General features: G+C 44.6%; 1 protein-coding gene across 5 annotated transcripts in view; it reads right to left on the minus strand.

The window, feature by feature from the left end:
• Nucleotides 1-12,138: 12,138 nt before the first annotated feature.
• The window catches only part of LOC132380948 (sushi, von Willebrand factor type A, EGF and pentraxin domain-containing protein 1-like), a 94,418-nt gene continuing 81,384 nt past the window's right edge, over nucleotides 12,139-25,172 (minus strand). For 3 of the 5 annotated variants that reach the window (XM_059949959.1, XM_059949958.1, XM_059949954.1), the window contains one exon: nucleotides 13,141-17,374. In XM_059949959.1, coding sequence (XP_059805942.1) covers nucleotides 17,326-17,374 — 49 coding nt within the window. In that variant the 3' untranslated portion in view covers nucleotides 13,141-17,325. The other 2 variants (XR_009507881.1, XM_059949957.1) reach the window with 2 other exon arrangements.

Here is a 25,172-nt window from a genome sequence, read left to right on the forward strand (position 1 = left end):
GGAAGAGGGAAGGAGGTGGAGGGAAGGGAGAGTGCTGGAGGGGAGGAAAGGGCGGGGAGGGAGGGGAGAGGGAGGGAGGGTGTGGGGTGGGGAGAGGGAGGTGAGAGGTGGAGGGGAACGATCGAATGGAGGGAGAGGGGAGAGAGGAACTGGGAGAAGGGGGAAGTAGAGACAGAAGAGAGGGGAGACGGGAGAAGGGAGGGGCAGCAGAGAGAAGAAAGGAAGGGAAGTGAGGGGTGAAGGAAGGGGAGAGGTGAGGAGGGGAGAGAAAGGGAAGGGAGGGTTTGAGGGGGAGAAGGAAGGGTTGAGGGAAGGGGAAGGGAAAGAGGAGGGAAAGGCGGGGGAGAGGAGGAGAAGGTGGATGGGAGAAGCAGGCAGAGGGTGGAGGGGGAGGTATGAGAGAGGACCAGGAAGAGAGAGTGAGGGAGTGAAGAAACAGGGAGAGTGGGAATGAGGAGAGAACCATGGTTAGCTGCTCTCCAGATGAAAGTTGGCATTCCTGGACTTCAGAAGTGTTCACTGTTTTCAGGAAACATGGATCCTTTCTGCAGTGGCTGATGGAGCCTGATCTCTAATCTCCTCTGTTTCTTGTACTTCTCTCATCCTGCCTCCCAACAGAAATAACGCAAAGTTCCCCAGGTCTTCACCTGCACTGTTCTTGCATCTGCATCCAGCATATTGTCCTTTGTCGGTCCCACCAAATACAGTGAAGGTCCCACCACCATTTCCAACTGATTGCAATGACTCACTGATCCACTCCACCCCCTCCCTGAACCTTAACACTTCTCTCTGACATTGGAGTCTGCGTGACACCTTCCTATTCCTCTGCCCTCACCACCATAGAACAGTACAGGCCCTTCAGCCCACAATGTTGTGCCAACCTTTTAACCTACTCTGAGATCAATTTGACCCATCCCTCCATCTTTATTTCATCCTTGTGCCAATCTAAGAGTCTCTTAAATGCTCCTAACGTATCTGCCTCTCCATCACCCAGCAGCACATTTCATGCACCCACCACTCTCTGTGTCAAAAAGAGCACCTTTGATATCCCTCCCCCGACATTTTCCTTCAATCGCCATAAAATTTTTAAATTTCATATTAGTTTTTCTCCCCTGGGAAAAAGAAGCTGGCTGTCTCTTCAAAATATACTTCTTATCGTCTTGTACACCACCATCAAGTCACCTCTCACTCTCCTTCTCTCCAAAGAGAAGAGCCCTGGCTCACTCAGCCTGTCCTCATAAGACATGCTCTCTAATCCAGGGAGCATCGTTCTGCACCTTCTCTAAGCTTCTACGTCCTTCCCATAACAAGGTGACCAGAGCTAAATCTAGAAGTATTGTCCACAGCCCGCAGAGAGTCACCATGGTTCACTAGCGCCACCTTCCTACAATTGGGCTCTCTTTCACTGATTCTGTTATGGTTATTATTCTGTAGGTTATATGAGTACGCCCAGGGTTGTATGTGGAGACACATGTACTTTGATAACAAATTTACTTTGAACTTTGATATTCCATGTATTGTGGAGGCACCTTAATACTCCCTGAACCCTCCAGAGGTGACCTTCTCTACACCAACAAATCCGAACACAGACCTGAAGAGTATTTCACAGAAAACCTATGCTTGGTCCACAAAGACAATCCCCTGCTTCCATTTACTGACCATTCCCCATCCCCACACTGACCTGTACATCCCTGGCTATCCCACTGACAGGCTGAGGCCCGAAACAGGCTGGAGGAACATCGCCTCAATTCCACATGGCTGGTCTACGAGCAGTGGTAGGAACATCGGTGGTGTGGAGAGGGGACACTTGCAGCTTGGGCAACTGCTGGTCTTCCCAAAAAAACCTTGCCAGGCTTGTGCCCTGGAAACTTCCCAAGGCGCAAATCCATGGTCTAACGAGACTAATGGATGCCGACACAGTAGGGACATTGAATTCTCCAATTTTAAGTAAAATTCCGCTTCTTCCACACACCCCCCGCAACCTGTTCCTTCTAATCCTCCTCCGGTCCTCACATTTTTCTCCCCCTTCTCCTTTCCTTTCTGCTTTCATTCATAATTACACACACACACATCCCTCACCCAAAGGATCAGTGAGACACTGTCCCCCCTCCCAATCCCTGCCTGGTTCCATGTTTCCCAGCGGTTCATATTCATGGCTACTTCTCAGTCCTAATTAGTCGACCATGATGGAATGGCAGAGAAGACTGATGGGCTGAATGGCCTAATTCTGCTCCTGTTCCTTATGGAGTCCAGCACCTGCAGATCTTCGAGTTCCTGGTTCTCTCCCTCCAGCAGTAATCTCTCCCACCCCTGACCTTGCTCCCTCTACCTTTAGAAGCGTAACTGAGTAACGGCTATCGGTAAATGTGGGAACCGGTGAACTGTGACGGGGGAGTCGGTGAACGGGAGACCAGGGTTCAGTGTTCGATAAACTATGCACGGGGAATGGGACGGGAAACAGCATATCTCCTCCACACAGCTTTTCCTCTGCATTGGAGAGCTGCAGCTTGGATGTCTCCAGTCTCAGTCCGACCGTGTCCGCACCAGGTCCAGTCTCAGTCTGGCCTTGTCCACACTGGCTCCAGTCTCAGTCTGGCCCTGTCCACACCGGGTCCAGTCTCAGTCTGGCCCTGTCCACACCAGGTCCAGTCTCAGTCCTACTCTGTCCACACCGGGTCCAGTCTCAGTCCTGCTGTGTCCACACTGGGTCCAGTCTCAGTCCTGCTGTGTCCACACCGGGTCCAGTCTCAGTCCTGCTGTGTCCACACCGGCTCCAGTCTCAGTCCTGCTGTGTCCACACCAGGTCCAGTCTCAGTCCGCCATGTCCACACCGGGTCCAGTCTCAGTCCTGCTGTGTCCACACCGGGTCCAGTCTGAGTCTAGCCTTGTCCACACCGACTCCAGTCTCAGTCCGCCATGTCCACACCAGGTGCAGTCTCAGTCCGACGGCGTCCATATCGGGTCCAGTCTCAATCTGGCTGCTCACCTCCTGGTACCAAAATCGCAGTAGGTGCTAATCAGCCAGTATGGTCAGGAGTGTACTGTGGGGTGGTGGGGTTTAGTGAGGGGCGGTGTGGTATAGTGACGGGGCATGGAGTGAACTCTTGACATCAATACCCATTTTCATGTTAACTGACGATGGACGGCCAATTGCCTCGGCTGGCAGGCACTCTCTCTCTATCCTACTTGAAGGCTCCACTGGCTGGGATGCTCCTTCGTTTTCTGTGAGGTTCCCTCTCTCTTCCATGTGGGATCTCCCCGGCTGGAATACTCCCCCACTGACAGGGATACTCTCTGCCGCCGAGGAGTTGCCCCTCCTTGGCTGCTAAGTTCCCTTTCTCGCTGGGAGTTTGCCCCTCTCACTGGCCAGGGATTTCCCTCTCTCCTATTGGCCGGGAGGCTCCCTCTCCCACCGGCTCCTGGTTGGAAGTGGCTTCGCTCAGGGTGTTCTCCGGGCCGGGACACGCTCCCGCTTTTCTCCCCGACGCATGGACTTGCGACTGGATGCCGGCGCCACTGTGAGAAAACAGCCTTGCCGCCGGGTTAGGGTCGGGGTGGGCACTTGGTACACTGGCTGGATCGTCCTGTCCGGTACCGGGGCTCGCTCCTCCCTCCCCCGCACAGGAAGATCCCGTGTTTCTTAGCTCCAGGGGAACGGCGCCGACCCGTTCACGCACACATGCTCGGGCTGGAGGTGTCCCCAGCCACCGGGGTCCGGCGTCCGCAGTTTTTCTTTTCCGCCCGGGATCCAAGCTCCGCACCCCCGGGAGCGGCTCCCGTGCGTGCCCGCCGCTTACCGGCTGACCGCGTTGTCACTCGCGCCGACGCCGATGCTGCCAACAGGACGAGGAACGAAGCCCACGCCATGAAACCGGCACAGGGAACAGCCGCCGAATGTCGGTGAGCTGCCCCGCACCTCCGCCCATATATGTCCTGGTCCAAGTCTCCCCGGGCTGGTCGGCGGCGAATCAGTGAGCGGGGGAGAGGTCCGATCCACCCGCACCGGGCGGGTCTGGCTCCTGTCTGCAGAAGGCGGCTTGGAGACCACCGAACCCCGTTTCCCGTCCCGTTCCCCGTGCATAGTTTATCGAACACTGAACCCTGGTCTCCCGTTCACCGACTCCCCCGTCACAGTTCACCGGTTCCCACATTTACCGATAGCCGTTACTTAGTTACACTTCTACACCACCCGCCCCCCCCCCCCCCCGTTCCCCATTCACCATGCAGGGTCACCGTTTAGTGACCACTTGTGTCCCGGTTCACTGTTCACCACTCCCGTGTTCCCCAGACCCCCTTCACCGGCCCAGACTCTCCATGAGAGCGTACTCCGGCCGGATTTACTGCGGCCCATGACACCGCTGACCTCCCCTTTGCCCCAGACCCCGTCACACGCCGAATCCCGCTATTTCGGCGACAGCCTCCGATTCGATCTCCGGCTCCACAAGCCAGGAGCACCCACACTTTGTTCGGTGGTTGCCAAATCCCTATTTGCCTACGGACTTTAAAATGACATACTCCTTGTTTTAACGCGAGGCGTTCCTCCCCCACTCTCAAACCTCAACAGAAGTGGTTTGCCATTGTCTTCTTCTGGTCAGTGTCTTTTCAAGATGGGTGACCACAGCCATTATCAATACTCTTCAGAGATTCTCTGCCTGGCATCAGTGGTCCCATGAGGCAGAGCGGCACAGCAGCAGCGGCCTTTCAGACCTGGTGTTACTTTAATTTTCTATTTTAAGTTTGATACACAATTTTCAATTCGGGCACATGGATAACAGAGCGGCTATCTACCATCGCCAGACACTACTACAATACAGAGATCGCCCAAAAACAGACCTCCACAAAGATCTGCTGGCTGAATTATGCGACGTCGGCTTGCTGAGGGGAATGGGCCTACATTCCTCGGACTCGCCTGAAGCTGGTAGCCAGCGATGGAGACGTCGAAAGCGATGTGCAAGGAAGCAGAAGTGAGGCAAGCAGGTAGGGGTCCGTGCCAGGCTAAAAGCAAACCCTAGCCGGCCGGCTCTCCTGTCCAGATCGTAAAGAGCACCAGATTTCTTGGTGATCACCTGACGGAGAATCTCACCTGGTCCCTCAACACCAGCTCCATAGCAAAGAAAGCCCAGCATCTTCTCTACTTTCTGCGATGGCTGAGGAAAGTCCATCTCCCACCCCCTCATCCTCATCACATTCTACAGGGGTTGTATTGAGAGTGTCCTGAGCAGCTGCATCACTCCCTTGTTCGGAAATTGCACCATCTCGGATGGCAAGAACCTACAGCAGATAGTGAGGTCAGCTGAGAAGATCATCAGGGTCTCTCTTCCCGCCATCATGAACATTTACACTACACGCTGCATCTGCAAAGGAAACAGCATTATGAAGGACCCCATGCACCCCTCATACAATCTCTTCTCCCTCCTGCCGTCTGAAAAAAGCCTCTGAAGCATTTGGGCTCTCACAACCAGACTTTGTAACAGTTTCTTCCCCCATGCTATCAGGCTCCTCAGTACCAGAGCCTGGACTGACACCTTGCCCTATTGTCCTGTTTATTATTTATTGTAATGCCAGCACTGTTTTTGTGCACTTTATGCAGTCCAGTGTAGGTCTGTAGTCAAGTGCAGCTTTCTCTGTGTTGGTTTTTTTTATGAAGTTCAGTCTAGTTTTTGTACTGTGTCATGTAACACCATGGTCCTGAAAAATGTTGTCTCATTTTTACTATGTACTGTACCAGCATTTATAGTCAAAATGATAATAAAAGTGACTTGACTTGTCTTGACTTGGTCACATAACCATGACTTGTGATATCCACACCTGCTTCCGTGACTTCTTGTGACCCCATAGCAAAGCGGGTGCTACACTTTGCCCAAGGGTGATTTGCAGGCGAGCTGAGGAAAGAAGCACCTTACACCTCCCTTGGTAGAGACGTATCCCTATCCTGCCACCCTCAATCAATTTTGTGTACCTCTATCAAATTTACTCCTCATTCCCCTTTGCTCAAGGGAGTAAAGACCTAACCTATTCAACCTTTCCATGATCAGGGTATCACCCTGCCAACCTTATGCACAGGCCTTCCTCAGTGACAGCTTAGTCAGAACAGGGATCCTTCTGCAAATACAACCAGCTACACTTCAGTATATGTGTGATTTTAACAGGAGATGTTTAGCTCTTCAATTCTGACTCTACCACACGATGCTGGGGTATTATACCATCCAGTGGTCACCTGGACTTCCAGGAAGGCGATCAGACATTGATAGGCTCCTTCACATTCACTACTCACACACTCTGTGGCTATGGAAAAAACTCGTAAGTAAATTTTATTGTCAGAGTACGTATATGTCACCATATACAACCCTGAGATTCATTTTCCTGTGGGCATACTCTGCAAATCTATAGAATAGTACCAATAACAGGATCATTGAAAGACTAGAGTGCAGAAGACAACAAACTGTGCAAATGCAAATATAAATAAGTAACAAGAACTTGAGGTAATGAGATAAGGAGTCCATGAAAGTGAAATCACTAGTTGTGAGAACATCTCAGTGGATGGGCAAGTGAGTGTGTCTCTGCCCTTTTGTTCAAGAGCCTGATGGTTGAGGGGTAGTAACTGTTCTTTAACCTAGTGGTGTGAGTCCTGAGGCTCTTGTACCTTCTACCTGATAGTAGCAACAAGAAAAGAGCATGGCCTGGGTGGATCTCCAGTGATGGACACTGCTTTCCTACAACAGCGTTTCATGTAGATGCGCTCCATGGTTGGAAGGATTTTACCTGTGATTGATTGGGCCAAATCCAAAACACTTTGAATATTTTCTGGTCAAAGACATTGGTGTTTCCATACCAGGCTGTGATGCAGCTAGTCAAAACACGTTCCACTACACATCTATAGAAGTTTGTCAAAGTTTCTGATATCATGCCAGATCTCCAAATGAGACTGCGGAGAGCTAGGCACCGTATATTTAATGCAGATGTCGATAGATTTTTAGCTATTAAGGAAATCATGGATTTGGGATTAGTGCAGCAAAGTGGTACTGAGATAACAGGTACATCAAAAATACATTGAGAAGTGTTGTTTCCATCAATGACCAACAGAGTCTGAGGATGTGCTGGGGGCAGCCGGTATATGTCACCATACTTCCAGAACCAACATACATAGCATGCCCACAAATTGGTAAGTCTAACCCAGACATCTTTAGACATTGGGAGGAAACCCAGACAGTCACAGGGAGAACGTACAAACTCCTTACAGGTCATGGCAGGAATTGAATCCTGATCGCTGGTACTGTAAAGCCTTGAGCACCTGTAATGTGCTGTACTGTATGTTTGTGTACAGTTTTTGTCTGACAGTAAGATCTGACCTGCTCAGTGCACTTGGATGTAAAAGCCAGCTTAATGTCAGTAGCAGACAAGAAACCTAATAATGGAAGACAAGTGTAGCATTTCCAAAGGGAACCAGTGGGTATATTTAGAAAGGAAACACATGCAGGGCCTGAAGGGGAAAGCAGGGCCAGGGATCAATCAAACAGTTGTTTCCAGGAGCTGCTAGGGCTTGGGAGAAGTCTGCAGACTCCTCTGATTGTCTGGTTCCAACATACAAGGAGAGGTTTAAACTTCAGGTGACTCCCAGGTCTACTCACAGGCAGAGTAGACATTAGCAACAGAGAGTATGGTTTTAGTTCAACTGGGATAGTTTAGATTTCATTCATTTCCTTTCACACAAAGAGTAGATCCTGCACCTGGTGTGTCTTTCCCCCCACCCCCCACCCCCATCACCTCCCCTGTAACCTCAGCCAGATTTGAAAGCTCACACTGCAAGATTCTTCGAATGCTTACAGCCATCTCCGAGCAGTGCCTCAGATATCAAAGACACAGCGCATGCACTCTCCCCATGCAAGCTCCAGTTAAAGATTTGCTATTTCTTTCAGTTGCATTGACATATCAAAAACATGGAGTGAGATGTGTCATTTGAGTCGACAACCAACAGTCCAAGGTGTACTGGGGGCAGGGCGTGCTTCCGACACCAACACAACAAGCACACAATTTGCTAACCCTAGCCCATATGTCTGGACTGTGGGAGGAAACCAGAGCGCAGTCATGGAGAGAACATACAAACTCCTTACAGGCAGCAGCGGGAATTGAACCCTGGTCGCTGGCGTTGTAAAGTGTTACACTACCTGCTATGCTACTGTGACCCCCCTCTTCCACCTCTTTCCCTGCTGGCAGCATCCTGCAGGCTTTCTCCTCACGTTAATCCCACTCCATTTAAAAAAAATAGGTGGAAATGGAATAGATGTGGATGTAGGGGAAGGAAGAGTATGATTCTGAGTGACGTTTATTTGTGTTATTTTATTTTTATGTTTGCATTTTATCCCATTGTAAAGCACATTGAACTATATTGTCTGTGTGAAAAGTGTGATAATTTTTATTATTATTATTATTAAAAGACCATAAAACATAGCAGAATTAAGCCATTTAGCCCATCAAGTCCACTCCACCATTCCATCAGGGCTAATTAATCATCCCTCTCAATCCCATTCTCCTGCCTTCTCCCTGTAACAGTTGATGACCTGACTAATCAAGAACCTATCAACCTCCATTTTAAGCATATTCAATGATTTGGCTTCCACAACTGTCTGTGGCAATGAATTCCATAGATTCACCAACCTCTGACTAAAGGAATTCCTCCGCATCTGTGTTCTAGATAGACGTCCCTCTATTGTGAGGCTGCGTCCTCTGGTCCTAGACTCCCCCAATATAGGAAACATCCTTTTCACATCCACTCTATCTAAGCTTTTTAATATTCGATAGTTTTCAATGAAATCCCCCCTCATCCTTCTACACATCAGCGAGTACAGACCCAGAGCCATCAAATGCTCCTCACACATTAACTATTTCATTCCATGAATCATTCTTGTGAACCTCCTTTGGACCCTCTCCAATGTCAGCATATCTTTCCTTTGGTGAGGGACCTAAAGCTGCTCACAATACTCAAGGTGTGCTGTTAACAATGCCCTATAAAGCCTCACCATTACATCTTGCTCTTGTATTCTCATCCTCTTGAAATGAATGCTACCATTGCATTTGTTTTCCTTACCACTGGCTCAACTTGTAAGTTAATGTTTAGTGAATCCTCCACAAGTTCTCCCAAGTCCATTTGTACCTCTAACTTCTGAACTAGCATTGTAGATAGTGAAGATACAGATAAAGATCAGATGAAAAGACAGACAGACCATTGGACCATTGCCCAAAGAATTTAATCCTGATGCTTGATGGACAGTATTGTGCAAAAGTCTTAGGCTCAGATATATATATATATATATATATATAAAAAGGTAGGGTGCCTAAGACTTTTGCACGGTACTGTCCGTCAACTTATCAGAATATTTCCCCAGGGTGGGCAGTCTCAAACTTGGAATCACATCCTCGAGGGGTTGGCCATTCAAAACCAAGATGAACAGAAGTTTCTTTTCTTGGAGGGCTTTGAACCATTGTAAACCTCTCCCCACAGAGAGGCTCAGTCAATATCTGTTTACAGGGCAAAAATCAGCAGATTTTAGGACCTGTGGGGACCAATCAAGATGAGCACAGGTAACAAGATTGTATCAGCTGTTTTCCCTCGGGATTCAATATCCTGTCCGATCTCCACATCCGCAATACTCACACATCCAGACATCTGTCAGGGGTAAATGACTGGCAAACCCTAACCCAATAGCATCTTCAATATGGTGTTGAGCTGCAGTCTCCATTCAGGTCGCAACTCAGAATTAGTTGTATTTTAGGTTCAAAGATGGTTTGAGGGGAGAGGGGAGTTAGAGAGCAGCTTCGTGTTTAGTGACAGAAATGTGGGAGAATTATAGAACAGGTCAGATTCTAAGCCTCCATGTTCAGAATGTTCAGGTGTTGAACCCACAGACCAGGACAGACAACTGCTGGAGTCATCAGCGTATTCTGGGATCAGTGTCCTGTGTGGCCAGGAGAAATGAGGGTCCTGATCCCCTAGGTATGCAAATCATGTGAGTGCATTTCGAGGCCTAGTGTTCCTTGTCATTGTTGGCAAGCCAAGAGCTCAGGGCCTAGATTTTGGATCATCACCGAGAGCCTTAGTTCGCCATCATCGGAAAATGCTGGGTCAAAAGCGAAGATCGAAGCCTGAAGGTTGATCAGAAGTTCAGAAATGGAGGCCCAACGGCCACAGCCCCAAGGCTGCGAATCTCTGCGAGTCCACTGTGAAAGCTGAAGGTGTAATCTCTGCAAATCCACGAGTCCACTGGAGGCCGGGGCCAAAGAGGCAGCAAGATTATCGGATTTTGTATGAGTGGGTGGGAAAAAGGCACGAGGCTTCTTTTGCTGTTGTCGTTCTGTCGCTTGGTGTGTTCTGTAGTTTTGCTGAGCACTGTGGGCATGCTATGTCGCACTGGAATGTATGGTGACACTTGCAGGTTGTCCCCAGCACATCACTGGGTGCATAAGTTGTTAATGCAAACAGCACATTTCACAGTTCAAATCTCTTAGGTACCCTAGATTTTTTATGTCAGGGTTCCCGACTTTTTTTAATGCCATGGAGCCCAGGTTGTTAAACCCTGTATTATATGGTTTTAGATCAAATGGTACAAAACCATGATCTCAACATCATAGGGGCTGTCTGGCATTACCTGGAGAAACAGAAACAAGCGAGACAGCCAAAGTCTGCAGAAGAACTGTGACAAGTTTGCAAGAAACATGCTTAGAACAACCCACCAGCCAAATTTCTTATAAAACTACACAACAACGTACCTCAGGGAATTGATGCAGTTTGGTGCTGTGTGGATGCTGAGAAAAATTTCAACAACTTCCTTGAATGTTTTCCATGTGATTTTCTCCGGTCCCACTAGAAATTTTTCAAAGTGCCTTTCATTGATGACCTATTTGATTTGTGGACTTTTCCTTAATTTCCTTAAGGAAATGCTTTCCTTAATCTTGGCATCAGTTATTCTGGGAAGCAACTGTCTCAAGTATCAAAAAAACACACACAAAATGCCAGTGGAATGCAGCAGGGCAGACAGCATCTATAGGAAGAAGTACAGTTGATACTTCAGGCCGAGACCCTTCATCAGGACTAACTGAAAGAAAAGATAATAAGAAATTTGAAAGTGAGAGGGGGAGGGGGAAATCTGAAAAGATATGAGAAGACCGGAGGGGGAGGGATGAAGCTAAGAGCTGGAAAGTTGATTGACAAAAGGGATACACAGCTGGAGAAGGGAAAAGACCATGGGATGGGAGACCTAGGGAGAAAGAACGGGGGAGGGGAGCACCAGAGGGAGAAGGAGAGCAGGCAAGGGGTGTTTGTGAGAGGGGCAGAGAGAGAAAAAAAAGAGGGAAAACAATAAATAAATATGGGGTGGTGTGAGAAGGGGCATTAACAGAAGTTAGAGAAATCAATTGATTGTGAGAGGGACAGAGAGAGAAAAAAGGGGAAAAATAATAAATGAATGAATGAATGAATAAGGGATATGGTAAGAAGGGAAGGTTAGAGAAATCAATTCATATCTCCAATTTCCGTTAATGCCCCTCCTCTCCTTCTTACCCCATCCCTTGTTTGTTTATTTATCATTTTTTTTCTCTTTTCACTCTTTTTTCTCTCTCTGCCCCTCTCACAATCACTCTTTGCCTGTTCTCCATCTCCTTCTGGTGCTCCACTCCACCTTTCTTTCTCCCTAAGCCTCCCATCCCATGATCCTTTCCCTCCTCCAGCTCTGTATCCCTTTTGCCATTCACCTTTCCAGCTCTTAGCTTCATCCCTCCCCTCCTGTCTTCTCCTTACATTTCAGATTCCCCCCGACCACTTTCAAATCTCTTACTATCTCTTCTTTCAGTTAGTCCTGACGAAGGTTCTCGGCCCAAAGCGTCGATAGTACTTCTCCCTATAGATGCTGCCTGGCCTGCTGTGTTCCACCAGCATTTTGTGTTTGTTGCTTGAATTCCAGAATCTGCAGATTTCCTCGTGTTTGCAAATCTCAACATCCTTCTTAGAAATGTTTGTGTCTGGTGATAGCGAATTCCATTGTTAGAGTCCTGAACCCAATACTTATTACTAAAACCTGTCCTGCCAAGCAGCAGCCGCGCTGCCTAAGCATGCCTAGACAAGACAGGAAACTTTCCAGCTTACATTGTAGACAACATTTTAATTGACTTGAAATATGAATTGAAATACAGGCAGTCCCCGGGTTACGTACGAGTTCCATTCCTGAGTCCGTCTTTAAGTCGGATTTGTACGTAAGTCAGAACAAGTATATCCGGTATTATTTAGCATCAGTTAGTCAAACGTTTGTCTTAGTATATAGTATATATTTTACCTTTCTATGCATATAAAACTTAAGAAACGTATGTATTCCAATAATTAAACCACTGCGTTGCTTAGTAATAATTGCAGCTTTCATCGAGGCAAGGTCTATCACATGCTCCATTATTCTCACTTTATCCGTTATCCTTTAAAATTGTTCCGATCATTGACCAACTGTAGCCTAACGCTTTTCTAATGATCGATGGCGTTTCACTTCTTTCCGATCGCTTTATTATTTCCACTTTATTTTAAATCACGATTGCTTCCCATCAATGGAACAGAAACACTGCGGGCGGTGGGTCCCGAGCTCCGCCGGCTCCCGAGGTCCGCTGGGTCCTAAGGACCACGCACTGAGACAGGTTAAATGGAACAAGTGGGGGCTGTGCTGGGTTTGGGTATTTGATCCACCACAATATTCCGCGTGGTAATTTAAACTGGAGGTGGCACTGTTTTTTTTTAACGAGGTCGAGTTGCAAGCTCGACATCAACCCGGCACAGATGCTACAGGAGTCACTAGATCGACATCAACCCAGCACAGGAGTGGTCTGTCACTGGATTGAACTCGGGAAACTCCGTTCTCCAGCCCGGCGCTGATCTCACTGCGCCACCAGTCGACCAGAATGGGGGGCGGGGTCAGGGTGAATCTTACTAAGAAAAATTTAAGCCAAATATAAAGTTAAACATTCAACACAGTGCCAACAGCAACAACTTAAAATGATGGACGGCGTCATGATCTGACTTAAAGTGGCGAACAGCGTTCTCCTTCCTTGGCTCGTAAGTACGAGTTGTCCGTAAGTCGGACTTTCTTGGGGACTACCTGTAATAAACATAAGTGATTTCAAAAAAGGGTGAGTGATAGGGAAATTTCATGGTGATTTTCATGATCAGTAGCCCAAAATTCATTAGATACACCTAAAAGTATTCAGGAAACAAAATCTTTGTTGTCCCGTGATATTGATTTGATCTCGTTTTTATTGTTTGCTGCTCTTTATAGTAATTTTTTATTGTTAGAAACTTTTCATTATTTTTGAAAGCACCTTCGCTTTGCAGAATTTTTTTACATGTGCCTAAGACTTTGGATAATACCATATGTTTCTATGTACATAGAAAATAGAACACTTCAGGCCATTTGGCCCACAATCTGTGCCGACCCAGCTGAAAAGCAAATCAAAAACACCCAAACACTAATCCCTCCTACCTTCACCATGTCCATATCCCTCCATCTTCCTGACATCCAAGTGCCTATTCAAATGCCTCTTAAAAGCCTCAAATGTATTTGCCTCTACCAACATACCTGGAAGGGCATTCCAGGCACCATTCTCTGAGTAAAAAACCTAACACTCGTATCCCCTTTGAACCAGCCCCCATTCAATGTATATTAAGGGTTAAGGGGAGATGAATCCATAGCCAGATCAGCCATGATCTTATTGAATGGTAGAGCAGAATTGATGAGCCAGGGAGCCTACTTCTAATCCTCTTTCTTATATTCTGGTACTGGACACTTCAAACTGGGAAAATATACTCCCTGTCTACTCTAACTCTGTCTCTCATAATCTTGTAAATCTCTATCAGATCTCCTCTCAGCCTCTGCAACTCCAGAGAAAACAACCCAAGTTTATCCAGTATTGCATGATAGCATAAACCAGACAGCGTACTGGTAAACCTCTCCTGCATCGTTTCCAAAGTGTCAGCATCCTTCCTATAGTAGGGCAACCAGAAATGTATGCAAAACATTTGATTAATAAATCTATACATAGAAACATAGAAAACCTACAGCACAATACAGGCCCTTCGGCCCACAAAGTTCTGCCGAACATGTCCCTACCTTAGAAATTATTAGACTTCCCCATAGCCCTCTATTTTTTCAAGCTCTGTGAACCTATCCAAAAGTCTCTTAAAAGACCCTATTGTATCCACCTCCACCACCGTTGCCGGCAGCCCATTCAATGCACTCACTGCTCACTGCTCTCTGAGTAAAAAACTTACCCCTGACATCACCTCTGTACCTACTTCCCAGCACCTTAAATCTGTGTCCTCTTGTGGCAACCATTTCAGCCCCGGGAAAATGCCTCTGACTATCCACACGATCAATACTCCTCATCACCTTATACACCTCTATCAGCTCACCTCTCATCCTCCATCGCTCTAAGGGGAAAAGGCCGAGTACTTTCAACCTGTTTTCATAAGGCATGCTCCCCAATTCAGGCAACATCCTTGTAGATCTCCTCTGCACCTTTTCTATGGCTTCCACATCCTTCCTGTAGTGAGGTGACCAGAATTGAGCACAGTACTCCAAGTGAGGTCTGACCAGGGTCCTAGATAGCTACAATATTATTTCTCGGCTCCTAAATTCAATTCCGTGATTAATGAAGGCCAATACACTGCACACCTTCTTAACCACAGAGAAAACCTATGCAGCTGCTTTGAGCGTCCTATGGACTCAGACCCCAAGATCTCTCTGATCCTCCACGCAGCCAAGAGTCTTACAATTAATACTATATTCTGCCATCATTTTTGACCTACCAAAATGAACCGCTTCACACTTATCTGGGTTGAACTCCATCTACCACTTCTCAGCCCAGTTTTGCATCCTACCAATGTTCTGCTGTAACCTCTGACAGCCCTCCACACTATCCACAACACCCCCAACCTTTGTGTCATCAGTAAACTTACTAACCCATCCTTCCACTTCCTCATCCAGGTCATTTATAAAAATCATGAAGAGTAAGGGTCCCAGAACAGATCCCTGAGGCACACCACTGATCACCAACCTCCATGCAGAATATGACCTGTCTACAACCACACTTTGCCTTCTGTGGGCAAGCCAGTTCTGGATCCACAAAGCAATGTCCCCTTGGATCCCATGCCTCCTTATTTTCTCAGTAAGCCTTGCAGAGGGGAACTTATCAAATGCCTTGCTGAGATACATATACACTACATCTACAGCTCTTCCTTCATCAATGTGTTTAGTCACTCAAAAAATTCAATCAGGCTTCTAAGGCATGACCTGCTCTTTACAAAGCCGTGCTGACTACTCCTAATCATATTATACCTCTCCAAATGTTCATAAGTACTGCCTCTCAGGATCTTCTCCATCAACTTACCAAACACTGACTCACTGGTCTATAATTTCCTGGGCTATCTCTACTCCCTTTCTTGAATAAAGGAACAACATCTGCAACCCTCCAATCCTCTGGAACCTCTCCCATCCCCATTGATGATTCAAAGTTCATCGCCAGAGGTTCAGCAATCTCCTCCCTTGCCTCCCACAGTAGCCTGGGGTACATCTCATCTGGTCCAGGCAACTTATTGAACTTTATTCTTTCCAAAAGATCCAGCACATCATCTTTCTTAATATCTACATGCTCAAGCTTTTCAGTCTGCACTACAAAGATCCTTTTCCATATTAAATACTGAAGTACAGTATTCATTAAGTACCCCTGCTATTTCCTCCTGTTCCATACACACTTTCCCACTGTCACACTTGATAGGTCCTATTCTTTCATGTTTTATCCTCATGCTCTTCACATACTTCTAGGATGCCTTGGGGTTTTCCTTGATCTTGCCCACTAAGGCCTTCTCATGGCCCCTTCTGGCTCTCCTATTTTCCTTTTTAAGCTCCTTCCTGTTAGCCTTATAATCTTCTAGATCCCAAACATTACCTAATTCTCTGAACCTTTGGTAATCATTTCTTTTCTTCTTGACTAGATTTATTACAGCCTTTGTACACCAAGGTTCGTGTACCCTACCATAACTTCACTGTCTGATTGGAACATACCTATGCAGAACCCCACACAAATATTCCCTGAACATTTCCCACATTTCTTCCGTACTTTTCCCTGAGGAGATCTGTTCCCAACTTAAGCATCCAATTTCCTGCCTGATAGCCTTATAATTCCCCTTAAACCAATTAAACCCTTTTCTAAATTGTCTGTTCCTATCTCTCTGCAATGCAAAGGAGATAGAATTATTTGAGAATAAGCAGCCATCAGATGACAAACAGGAAACAACTTCTGCGTCACATGAGTACCAGGCAGCTATCATCTCCTGTAGGGGACAATGTATCCACCTACCACTGATATCCTTTGCTATACAGTCACCAAACTCCTCACCATCATCAGCCCAGGATTCTGACTCGCCCCTGAGTTAAGGAGTGGTCAACCATGCAGAAGGGTCTCAAAGGCAAGATGCTGGAAACCTTAAGTAAAAATAGAAGAAATGTTTCCTCATCTCAGCCCTGAATGGCCAATTCTTCAGTTTGAGACTGTGACCTCTAGTTTCAGAATCCTCAACGAGGGGAACGTCAACAAGTATCTAATGTTCCAGTGAGATTCCCTCCCACTCTCCTGCCAGTCAATTCCACACTGGACACATGCAGTATCTCAGAAACCAGTCTGGTGAACCTTTACTCGACTTCTCCTCAGCAAGTACAGCCAACTCTCACGTTCCAGCTGTTCAAGTAAAGAAATTTGGCTTTAGAAAATTCCTTAAGGCCCAGGAGCAAATTAGGCTATGCGGCTCTTTGTCCGCTCTGCCATCATGACCAACTTAGAATTCACAAATAACTACCAAAAGAAATGAGATAAGCAATAAAACTTCATTGTTACAAATCTATGAGTTTAAAAATTAAATAAGTGAGCTGAAAAGGTAAGGAGCGATCAGGCCAAAGATCATAGGCTGATGGTGAAGATTGATATTGAGTGTCCAGAGTTAGACAGTTGAACGAGTGATCAAGACTGGAATTCTGGAATGATTACTGTGCGGGGGAGACCATTTGCCCATTATGTCCATTACAATATGCCATTGGAACAAGATTTGAAATTTCCTTAAAATATTCCTATTTGCAATTTATTTTTAGTAAACCAAGTACAACTGTTTCACATTTATAGGCAGAAAACTGCTGGAGGATGCAATACCAGATTTGTTCTTTGGTTTCCTAAATTGTCACCCAGACCTGGTGAGCCAAGGACAGGAATGTTCCCATGGGTGGGAGTTCATCACTAATGTACTGTTAGCTATTTCAGTGAGTCTGCTTCTTCATCATTCAATGTTACTCTATAGGATCTAAAATAGAAAAAAAGCAAAAAAAATTAATAGCAAAGTAGAATGTGATGAACTTTTAAACTTGTAAGAACAGCTGCGCTATCTAAGGTACTGTGAAATGCAAAGTATCATGCTGACAGTTCAGTTACAGGGACTCAGAATGGAGACAGCTCCTGTACTTCCACTCTAACAGTGCAGTTAGTCTTCCAAGAGGACCAGAACCTTGTCGAGGTTTGGAGGCTTGTGTGCCTCAGTGACCCAGAGAACTATGCTGGCTGGAGTCAAGGCTTTAAGCTTTGGCTCTTGGTAGGGTCACCCATGCCAAACAGGTCAAAGGGTAGAGGCCAGACTAAGAGTGGTCCACTGGTCCTCCAAGTTCAGGGGTAACAACCCTGACAAGTAAAACAAAAATGATATGGAAACAGCAATGAAGAATCCTTCTACATCTGAGTGTGACAGTATTCCTGAACCTCCACCTGGGACTTGCATGACTCACAGTAAACCATGCGACCATAAGATATAGGAGCTGAATTAGGCCATTTGGCTCATCAGGTCTGCTCTGCCATTTCATCAGGGCTGATCCATTTTCCTTCTCAGCCCCAGTCTCCTGACCTCCCCCGTTTCCCCTCATGCCCTGACCAATCAAGATTCTATCAACCTCTGCCTTAAAGATACCTAATCGCTTGGCTTCCATAGTCACCTGTGGAAAGAATTCCACAGATTTGCCACTCTGGCTAAACAAATTCCTCCTCATCTCCATCCAAAAAGAATGTTCCTCTATTCTGAAGCTGAGTCCTCTGGCTTTAGACTCATAGGAAATATCCTCTCTACATCCACTCTATCAAGGTCTTTCTACTTTTGATTGTTTTCAATGAGGTCACCCCTCAGTCTTCTCAATTCCAGTGAATATGGCCCAGAGCCATCAAACACTCTTCACGGGACAAGCCATTTAACCCTGCAATCATTTTCATGAACCTCCTTTGAACCCTGAAGTCCCACAATACTCCAAGTGAGGCCTCACCAGCACTTTATAAAGCCTCAACATTACATCCTTGCTTTTATATTCTAGTCCTCTTGAAACAAATGCTAACATTGCATTTGCCTTCCTCACCCCAGACTCAACCTGCAAGTTAACCTTTAGGGGATACTGCACAAGGACTCTCAAGTCCCTTTGCACCTCAGATTTTTGAATTTTCACTCCATTTAGAAAATAGTCTACCCTTACATTTTTTCTACCAAACACTTCCTGACACTGTATTCCATCTGCCACTTCATTGCCTATACTCCTAATCTGTCTAAGTCCCTCTGTAGCCTCTCTACTTCCTCAAAACTACCTGTTCCTCCACCTATATTCATATCGCCTGCAAACTTTGCAACAAAGCCATCAATTCCATCATCCAAATCACTGACATTTAATGTAAAATGAATCAGTCCCAATGCAGACCCCTGTGGGACAGTACTAGTCATTGGCAGCCGATCAGGAAATGCTCTCTTTTCCCCCACTCTGTGCCTCCTGCCAATCAGCCGCTACTTTGCCCACGCTAGTATCTTTCCTGTAATACCATGGACTCTTAATTGTTTAGCAGCCTCACGTGTGGTACTTTTTCAAAGACCATCTGAAAATTCAGAACCACAACATCCATCAATTCTCCTTTCTCTATCCTGTTTGTTATTTCTTCAAAAAATGTCTTCAGGGAACTTCCGGTAAGATGGCGATTGCTTAGCTGCTCCGAACTTTTGTTCCGTTACTGTCGCTATCTTTGCACTAAATGTCTCCATTTTTTAAACCTTAGTTGGGAACTTTTTCGGTATCTCTTACTTGCCTGTGAACACATCTAACTTACAATGTCCAGCAAGAGCTCTAAATCCGGGAGAAAGGAAGCTACGGCTCTCTCAGACGAGACCCTGGCTGCGCTCGGTCAGCTCCGAGACGAAATTTTAAAGGAATTCAAAACCACTTTCAAACAGTTGGAGGACAAGCTTGATCGGATCAATGACAAGGTGGGCAAACATGCCCAACACTTATCTCCCATCGATTCGACTTCTGAAGATTTTGAAAGTCGTGTTCGATACTTGGAGACTCTCTGTTCCAGCTTGGAGGAAAAGTGTGGCAAACTCCTTTTCAAAACGGTGGGTCTCAAAAATCGCAGCAGACGCTGCAATCTTAGAATTCTTGGATTGCCAGAGGCCACCGAACAGGGATCAACAGTGAAGTTTTTCGCCGAGTTTCTCTGTGAGATATTCGGGAAAGATTTGCTTCCGAACCCGCCTGAGCTCAAACTGGCACACCGGGTCCATGTTCCTGTCGGAATTCTGGGCAACCGCCCGCGACCAGTAATCTTGTGCTTCCATCAATACCAGGTAAAACACCGTCTGATCGTAGAGGCACGTCGCAGAGGTTCTCTTATTTTCCAGGATACAACCATTCGCTTTGTGGAAGATTTTGCACCCCAGACCTTAAAGATGCGCTTTTTGAGTTTAAAGGCACAATGAAAGTGCTTTTTGATCGTGGTTTTAAACCCTCTCTTCGTTCCCCTGCTGATCTACAAATCAAGCTTAACACTGGGAAATACAAATGGTTTAAGTCAGTGAAGGAAGCTGAAGCATTTGTGGCAAGTCTTCCGGCTATCCAGCCATCTTTGGAACCCGATCGGACCTCCTAAAATGGTGGATAAGTACTTCTCGTAGTAAAATTACTTCTCCTGGACTCAGACTTTACTTGAATCATTCAGACTTTATTCATCGAAACTCTAAGGGCTGTTGACAATCTCTCCCTGGATTTGGTGTGTGTGTGTAATCTATTTTTTATTTTTGTACAACTTTATCTACAGAATTCTACAACTGACTTTAACTTGTTTTGGAGGTTTGAAGTCTTCAGTGAAGGCCTTCCTGTTTGTTGGTTCACAGTTTAATTGCCGATCTATTTTTCCTTCTTTTTATATTTATTTATTTTATTATACTTTTTTCTTTTCTTCACCCCTTTTTTCTAATCTCTGAATTTTTTTCTCTCTTCTCTGTAAATGGTTGATAAATACTCGTCTTGAATTTATAATTTTCCCCTTCCTCTCCTTTTTTTTAATCCCTTTTTTTTCCTTTCTCTTACTTTATTCTTCTATAATTTTTTCGCTGGCAAGTTAGTTTTGGTCCTCTTCCGATTTTCTCTGTATTAAGTTTTATATTCCTGCAGAAGGTGTTCTAATCTGTAGTTATGTTTTCTAGTGCATAAACTAGTTACTATTTGTTATAGTATTTACACGGAACTGCTGTTAATGACACAGATCTGGAAGTTGTATTTGGGTTAATTTTTTTTGGTAGAGCTAGCTACTTGTTTTGGTAGCCGTCTAGTTTTGGGTTGTGTTGATGGGGTGGGTTTTCTAGTTCCAACATCACTCACTGTATATATTATATCTCTTTATTGCTCAGGACATGTATATGTTTTGATTTTATGAATCTATGTTTACATCTCTGCTCCCAGACTGCTATTGTACTGCTTGACTTTTTATATGCCTTCTGTCTTTTATGCATTAGTAATCGATACTGGCTAGTGCACTTAAATTCGTGAGCTGGAATGTAAAGGGATTGAATCACCCTATTAAAAGGAGGAAGGTATTCTCACATATCAAACAACTCAAAGCTGACATTGCTTTCCTTCAAGAAACTCATATTCGTTGTTCTGATAACTCCCGGCTTTTGTCAAAGTTTTCATTCATCCTTTACCGCTAAAGCTAGGGGAGTCTCCATTCTTATTAACTCAAATATTCCTTTTGAACTCCATAATAAAATATCTGATATAAATGGCCGTTTTATTATTGTTTCTGGCAAACTATATAACACTAAAGTTGCACTAGCAAACCTGTATGACCCCAACTTTGATGATGTTAATTTTTTTGAATGGTTTTTTTCCTCACTACCAGACTTAAACTCATACTCTCTTATACTGGGTGGGGACTTTAATTGTTGGTTAGATCCTAATTTGGATCGATCGTCCTCTGTTACTAGACCACCTACTAAATCTGCCTTGGCTATCCAATCGTTTCTCTCTAATTATGGTACCTCTGATATATGGCGTTTCCTCCATCCTACGGAGAGAGATTATTCTTTTTTCTCACACGTTCACCATACCTTCACTAGAATTGATTATTTCTTACTCGATAACCAACTTATTCCATTTGCCCACTCTTGTGACTATCAGAGTATACTGATCTCTGACCATGCCCCAATTACTCTCTCTCTCTGAATTTGCCTGGTCTCCCTCAGAGGAATAAACACTGGCGGTTTGATTCAACTTTACTATCGGATGATGATTTTTTAAAATTTATTAAGGATCAGATAACCTTTTATTTTAACACTAGTACATCACCTGAAGTGCCATCCCAGATTGTCTGGGATGCCATGAAAGCATATCTGAGGGGGCAAATAATCTCTTACACAGCAAATCTCAACAGAAGATCCTGTGCAGATCGATTAGATCTCATTAACCAGATTAAAGAATTGGATCAAATATATGCCCAAACTAAGAACCCTGAATTATACAAGAAGCATGTTGAACTCCAAACTAAATTTAACCTTCTGTCCACTCAACCTGTCGAACGCCAACTTCTCGAAAGTAAGAGTCGCTTTTACATTCATGGGGATAAGTCTGGTAAATTCCTAGCCCATCAGCTGAGGCGTTCCAAAGCCAAACAACATATTACAAAGATCCGGAAGGAGAACGGAGACTTTACATCGGATCATTTAGAAATTAATGACGCATTTAAAAATTTTTATTCTCGGCTTTATTCCTCTGAATCTCTGAATGACAATATCTCTGTTGATCAATTTTTACAGAATCTGAATATCCCCTCACTTTCATCTGATTTCAAAGCCAAACTCAATGCGCCTATGTCATTAGAAGAAATATCTACTGCAATTTCTGCACTGTCCTCAGGGAAATCTCCTGGACCTGATGGGTTCCCTGTAGAATTTTATAAATCATTCTCTTCTCTTCTTTCTCCTCAGTTACTTTCAGTATTATCTGACTCGTTTAATTACGGCAAATTACCACCCTCTTTCAGTGAGGCATCTATTATTCTTCTTTTAAAAAAGAGCAAAGACCCAACAGAGTGTTTCTCGTATAGGCCGATCTCTCTGCTCAATGTTGATGTAAAGATCTTAGCTAAAGTTTTGGCTCATAGATTAGAAACCATCATTCCCTCCATTATCTCTGATGACCAAACAGGCTTTATTAAAAACTGTCTCCCTTTTTTTAACATTCGGCGTTTATTTAATATCTTATACTCACATCCAGCTGGGATTCCTGAATGTGTTATTTCCCTCGATGCGGAGAAAGCATTTGATCGTATAGAGTGGAACTACCTTTTTGCAGTTTTAGAAAAATTTGACCTTGGCCAAAGTTTCATCTCTTGGATCCAATTGCTGTACCTGTGTCCTACTGCTTCTGTTTTAACCAATTTTCAGAAATCCCAAGTATTTAATCTCAAACGTGGCACCCGCCAGGGATGCCCCTTAAGTCCCTTTCTCTTTGATTTGGCTATGGAATCTCTGGCGATAGCATTTCGAAACTGCCCTGAATTGACTGGAATTTGGTGAGGGGGTGTTGAGCATAAAGTTTCTCTCTATGCTGATGACTTATTACTCTTTCTCTCAAATCCGTCTACATCCTTACCTCTAATGTTTTCACTTCTTCACCAGTTTAGCCAGATCTCTGGCTATAAACTTAATTTACATAAGAGTGAACTTCTCCCAATTAATAAAGAAGCACAAGAACTAACATTTCATGATCTCCCTTTTAAAGTAGTCCATAATCAATTTACTTATCTTGGAATTACAGTCACAAGGAAGTTTAAAGATCTCTTTCATGAAAACTTTGCCAATCTTTCATATGCTATAAAACAGAGTCTGGTACAATGGTCACCTCTATCTATGTCTTTGGTAGGTCATATTAATGTTGTTAAAATGTATGTTCTCCCCAAATTTTTATACCTATTTCAATCTATCCCAATTTTTATTCCTAAATCTTTTTTTGATTCCTTAGACTCCATTATTTTGTCATATCTGTGGCAGAATAAGCACTCTAGAATTAATAAAATCCATCTCCAAAAATCTAAAAAAGAGGGTGGCATGGCTTTACCTAACTTTCGTTTATATTATTGGGCAGCTAATATACGTTGTGCTACCTTTTGGTCTTTCTTCCATGGCCAAACCGAGTGCCCTAACTGGGTGGCGATGGAGCTGAGCTCCACTAAAGAATTATCTATCTCTGCACTTCTTGACTCTGCACTCCCTAGTAGTCTGCTCAGATCAATAGCTAATCCTCTTGTTAGACACACTTTGCGTATATGGGCTCAGATCAGGAAATGCTATGGTTTCCAGGGGTTTTCCGTTTCCAGCCCTGTTGCTCATAATCACCTTTTTTTACCTACTACATACGATTCAGGTTTGGTATAGGAAGGGCATTAGACATTTTGAAGATCTTTTCATTGATAATCGCTTCGCTTCTTTTCAGTTGTTAAGTTCAATCTGCCCAATGCTCATTTTTTCAGTTATCTCCAAATCCGACACTTTATTGCTCCTTTAATTCCTAACTTTCCTGAAATGTCTGCGAAAAATGCTATGGACCTATTTCTTTCCATGAATCCACTAGGTAAAGGCTTAATATCAATCATCCGAGATAAACTAGCAGCCTTACGACGGGCCCCCATGGATAAAATCAAAATGGCCTGGGAGCAGGATTTAAATATCTCCTTATCTGAGGAGAGCTGGGATTCAGTTCTCAAATCGGTTAACTCAACCTCTCTTTGTGCTCGCCACTGCCTTTTACAGTTTAAGATTGTTCATAGAGCCCATATGTCTAAATCTAAACTATCTCAATTCTACCCTAGCGTTAGTCCGCTCTGTGATAAATGCAAGAGGGGCGTGGCCACTCTCATCCATATGTACTGGTTCTGTCCTAGCTTGGAGAAATTCTGGAAAGATGTCTTCACTACGTTATCGTGTATTCTGAATCAGCACCTAGAACCAAACCCCTTAATTGCTCTGTTCGGTTTTTGGGGCGAGACAGATTTATGTCTGGGTCCGACCAAATGCCGAATATTATCCTTTGCCTCTCTCCTGGCTAGACGCTTGATCCTCCTCAGATGGAGAGATGTTGCCCCGCCCACTCATGCTCAATGGCTTAACGACATCATGGCCTGCTTGGACCTCGAAAAAATTCATTATTCAGTTCTCAATTCTGATCTAAAGTTCCATAAGGTCTGGGGACTTTTTATCAAGTATTTTCATAACCTTCCTCTTGACTAGGGTTTTTTTTTCTTTTCGGTCCCTTGCTTTCAGCTCCTTTTTATTTTCTGGTAGAAGGCATTATTATCCTCTGTTGCTGAGTGTATTCACAGTCTGGGAGTTTGGCTGTCCTGACTTATACTCTCTATATTGTGTTGTGGTTGGTCTGGAGTTGCTGTTGTTTTTTCTTGTGTTGTGGGGCTTGGGGAGGACACTAAGCTTACTTGTCTTTAATTTAAGTGCTTTTTTTTGTTAAATTCTCTTCCTTTGTAGCATATTGTTATTGTATGCTTAATTTTGCACTGTTTTAATATTCCTCATTAGGATTTGGGGTTTTTAATTTGTAAAATGTTTTGAAAAACTAATAAAAAAATTAAAAAAAAATGTCTTCAGATCTGTCAGGGAAGATTTCCCCTTGAGGAAACCATGCTGACTATGGCCGATTTTATTATGAGCGCCCAAGTATCCCTGAAACACATCATTAACGATCAACTCAACTTCCCAACCACTGAAGTCAGACTAACCACCTGATTATTTCCTT

The sequence above is a fragment of the Hypanus sabinus genome, chromosome 25 (genome assembly GCF_030144855.1).
Source record: "Hypanus sabinus isolate sHypSab1 chromosome 25, sHypSab1.hap1, whole genome shotgun sequence".
Classification (NCBI taxonomy): Eukaryota; Metazoa; Chordata; class Chondrichthyes; order Myliobatiformes; family Dasyatidae; genus Hypanus; species Hypanus sabinus.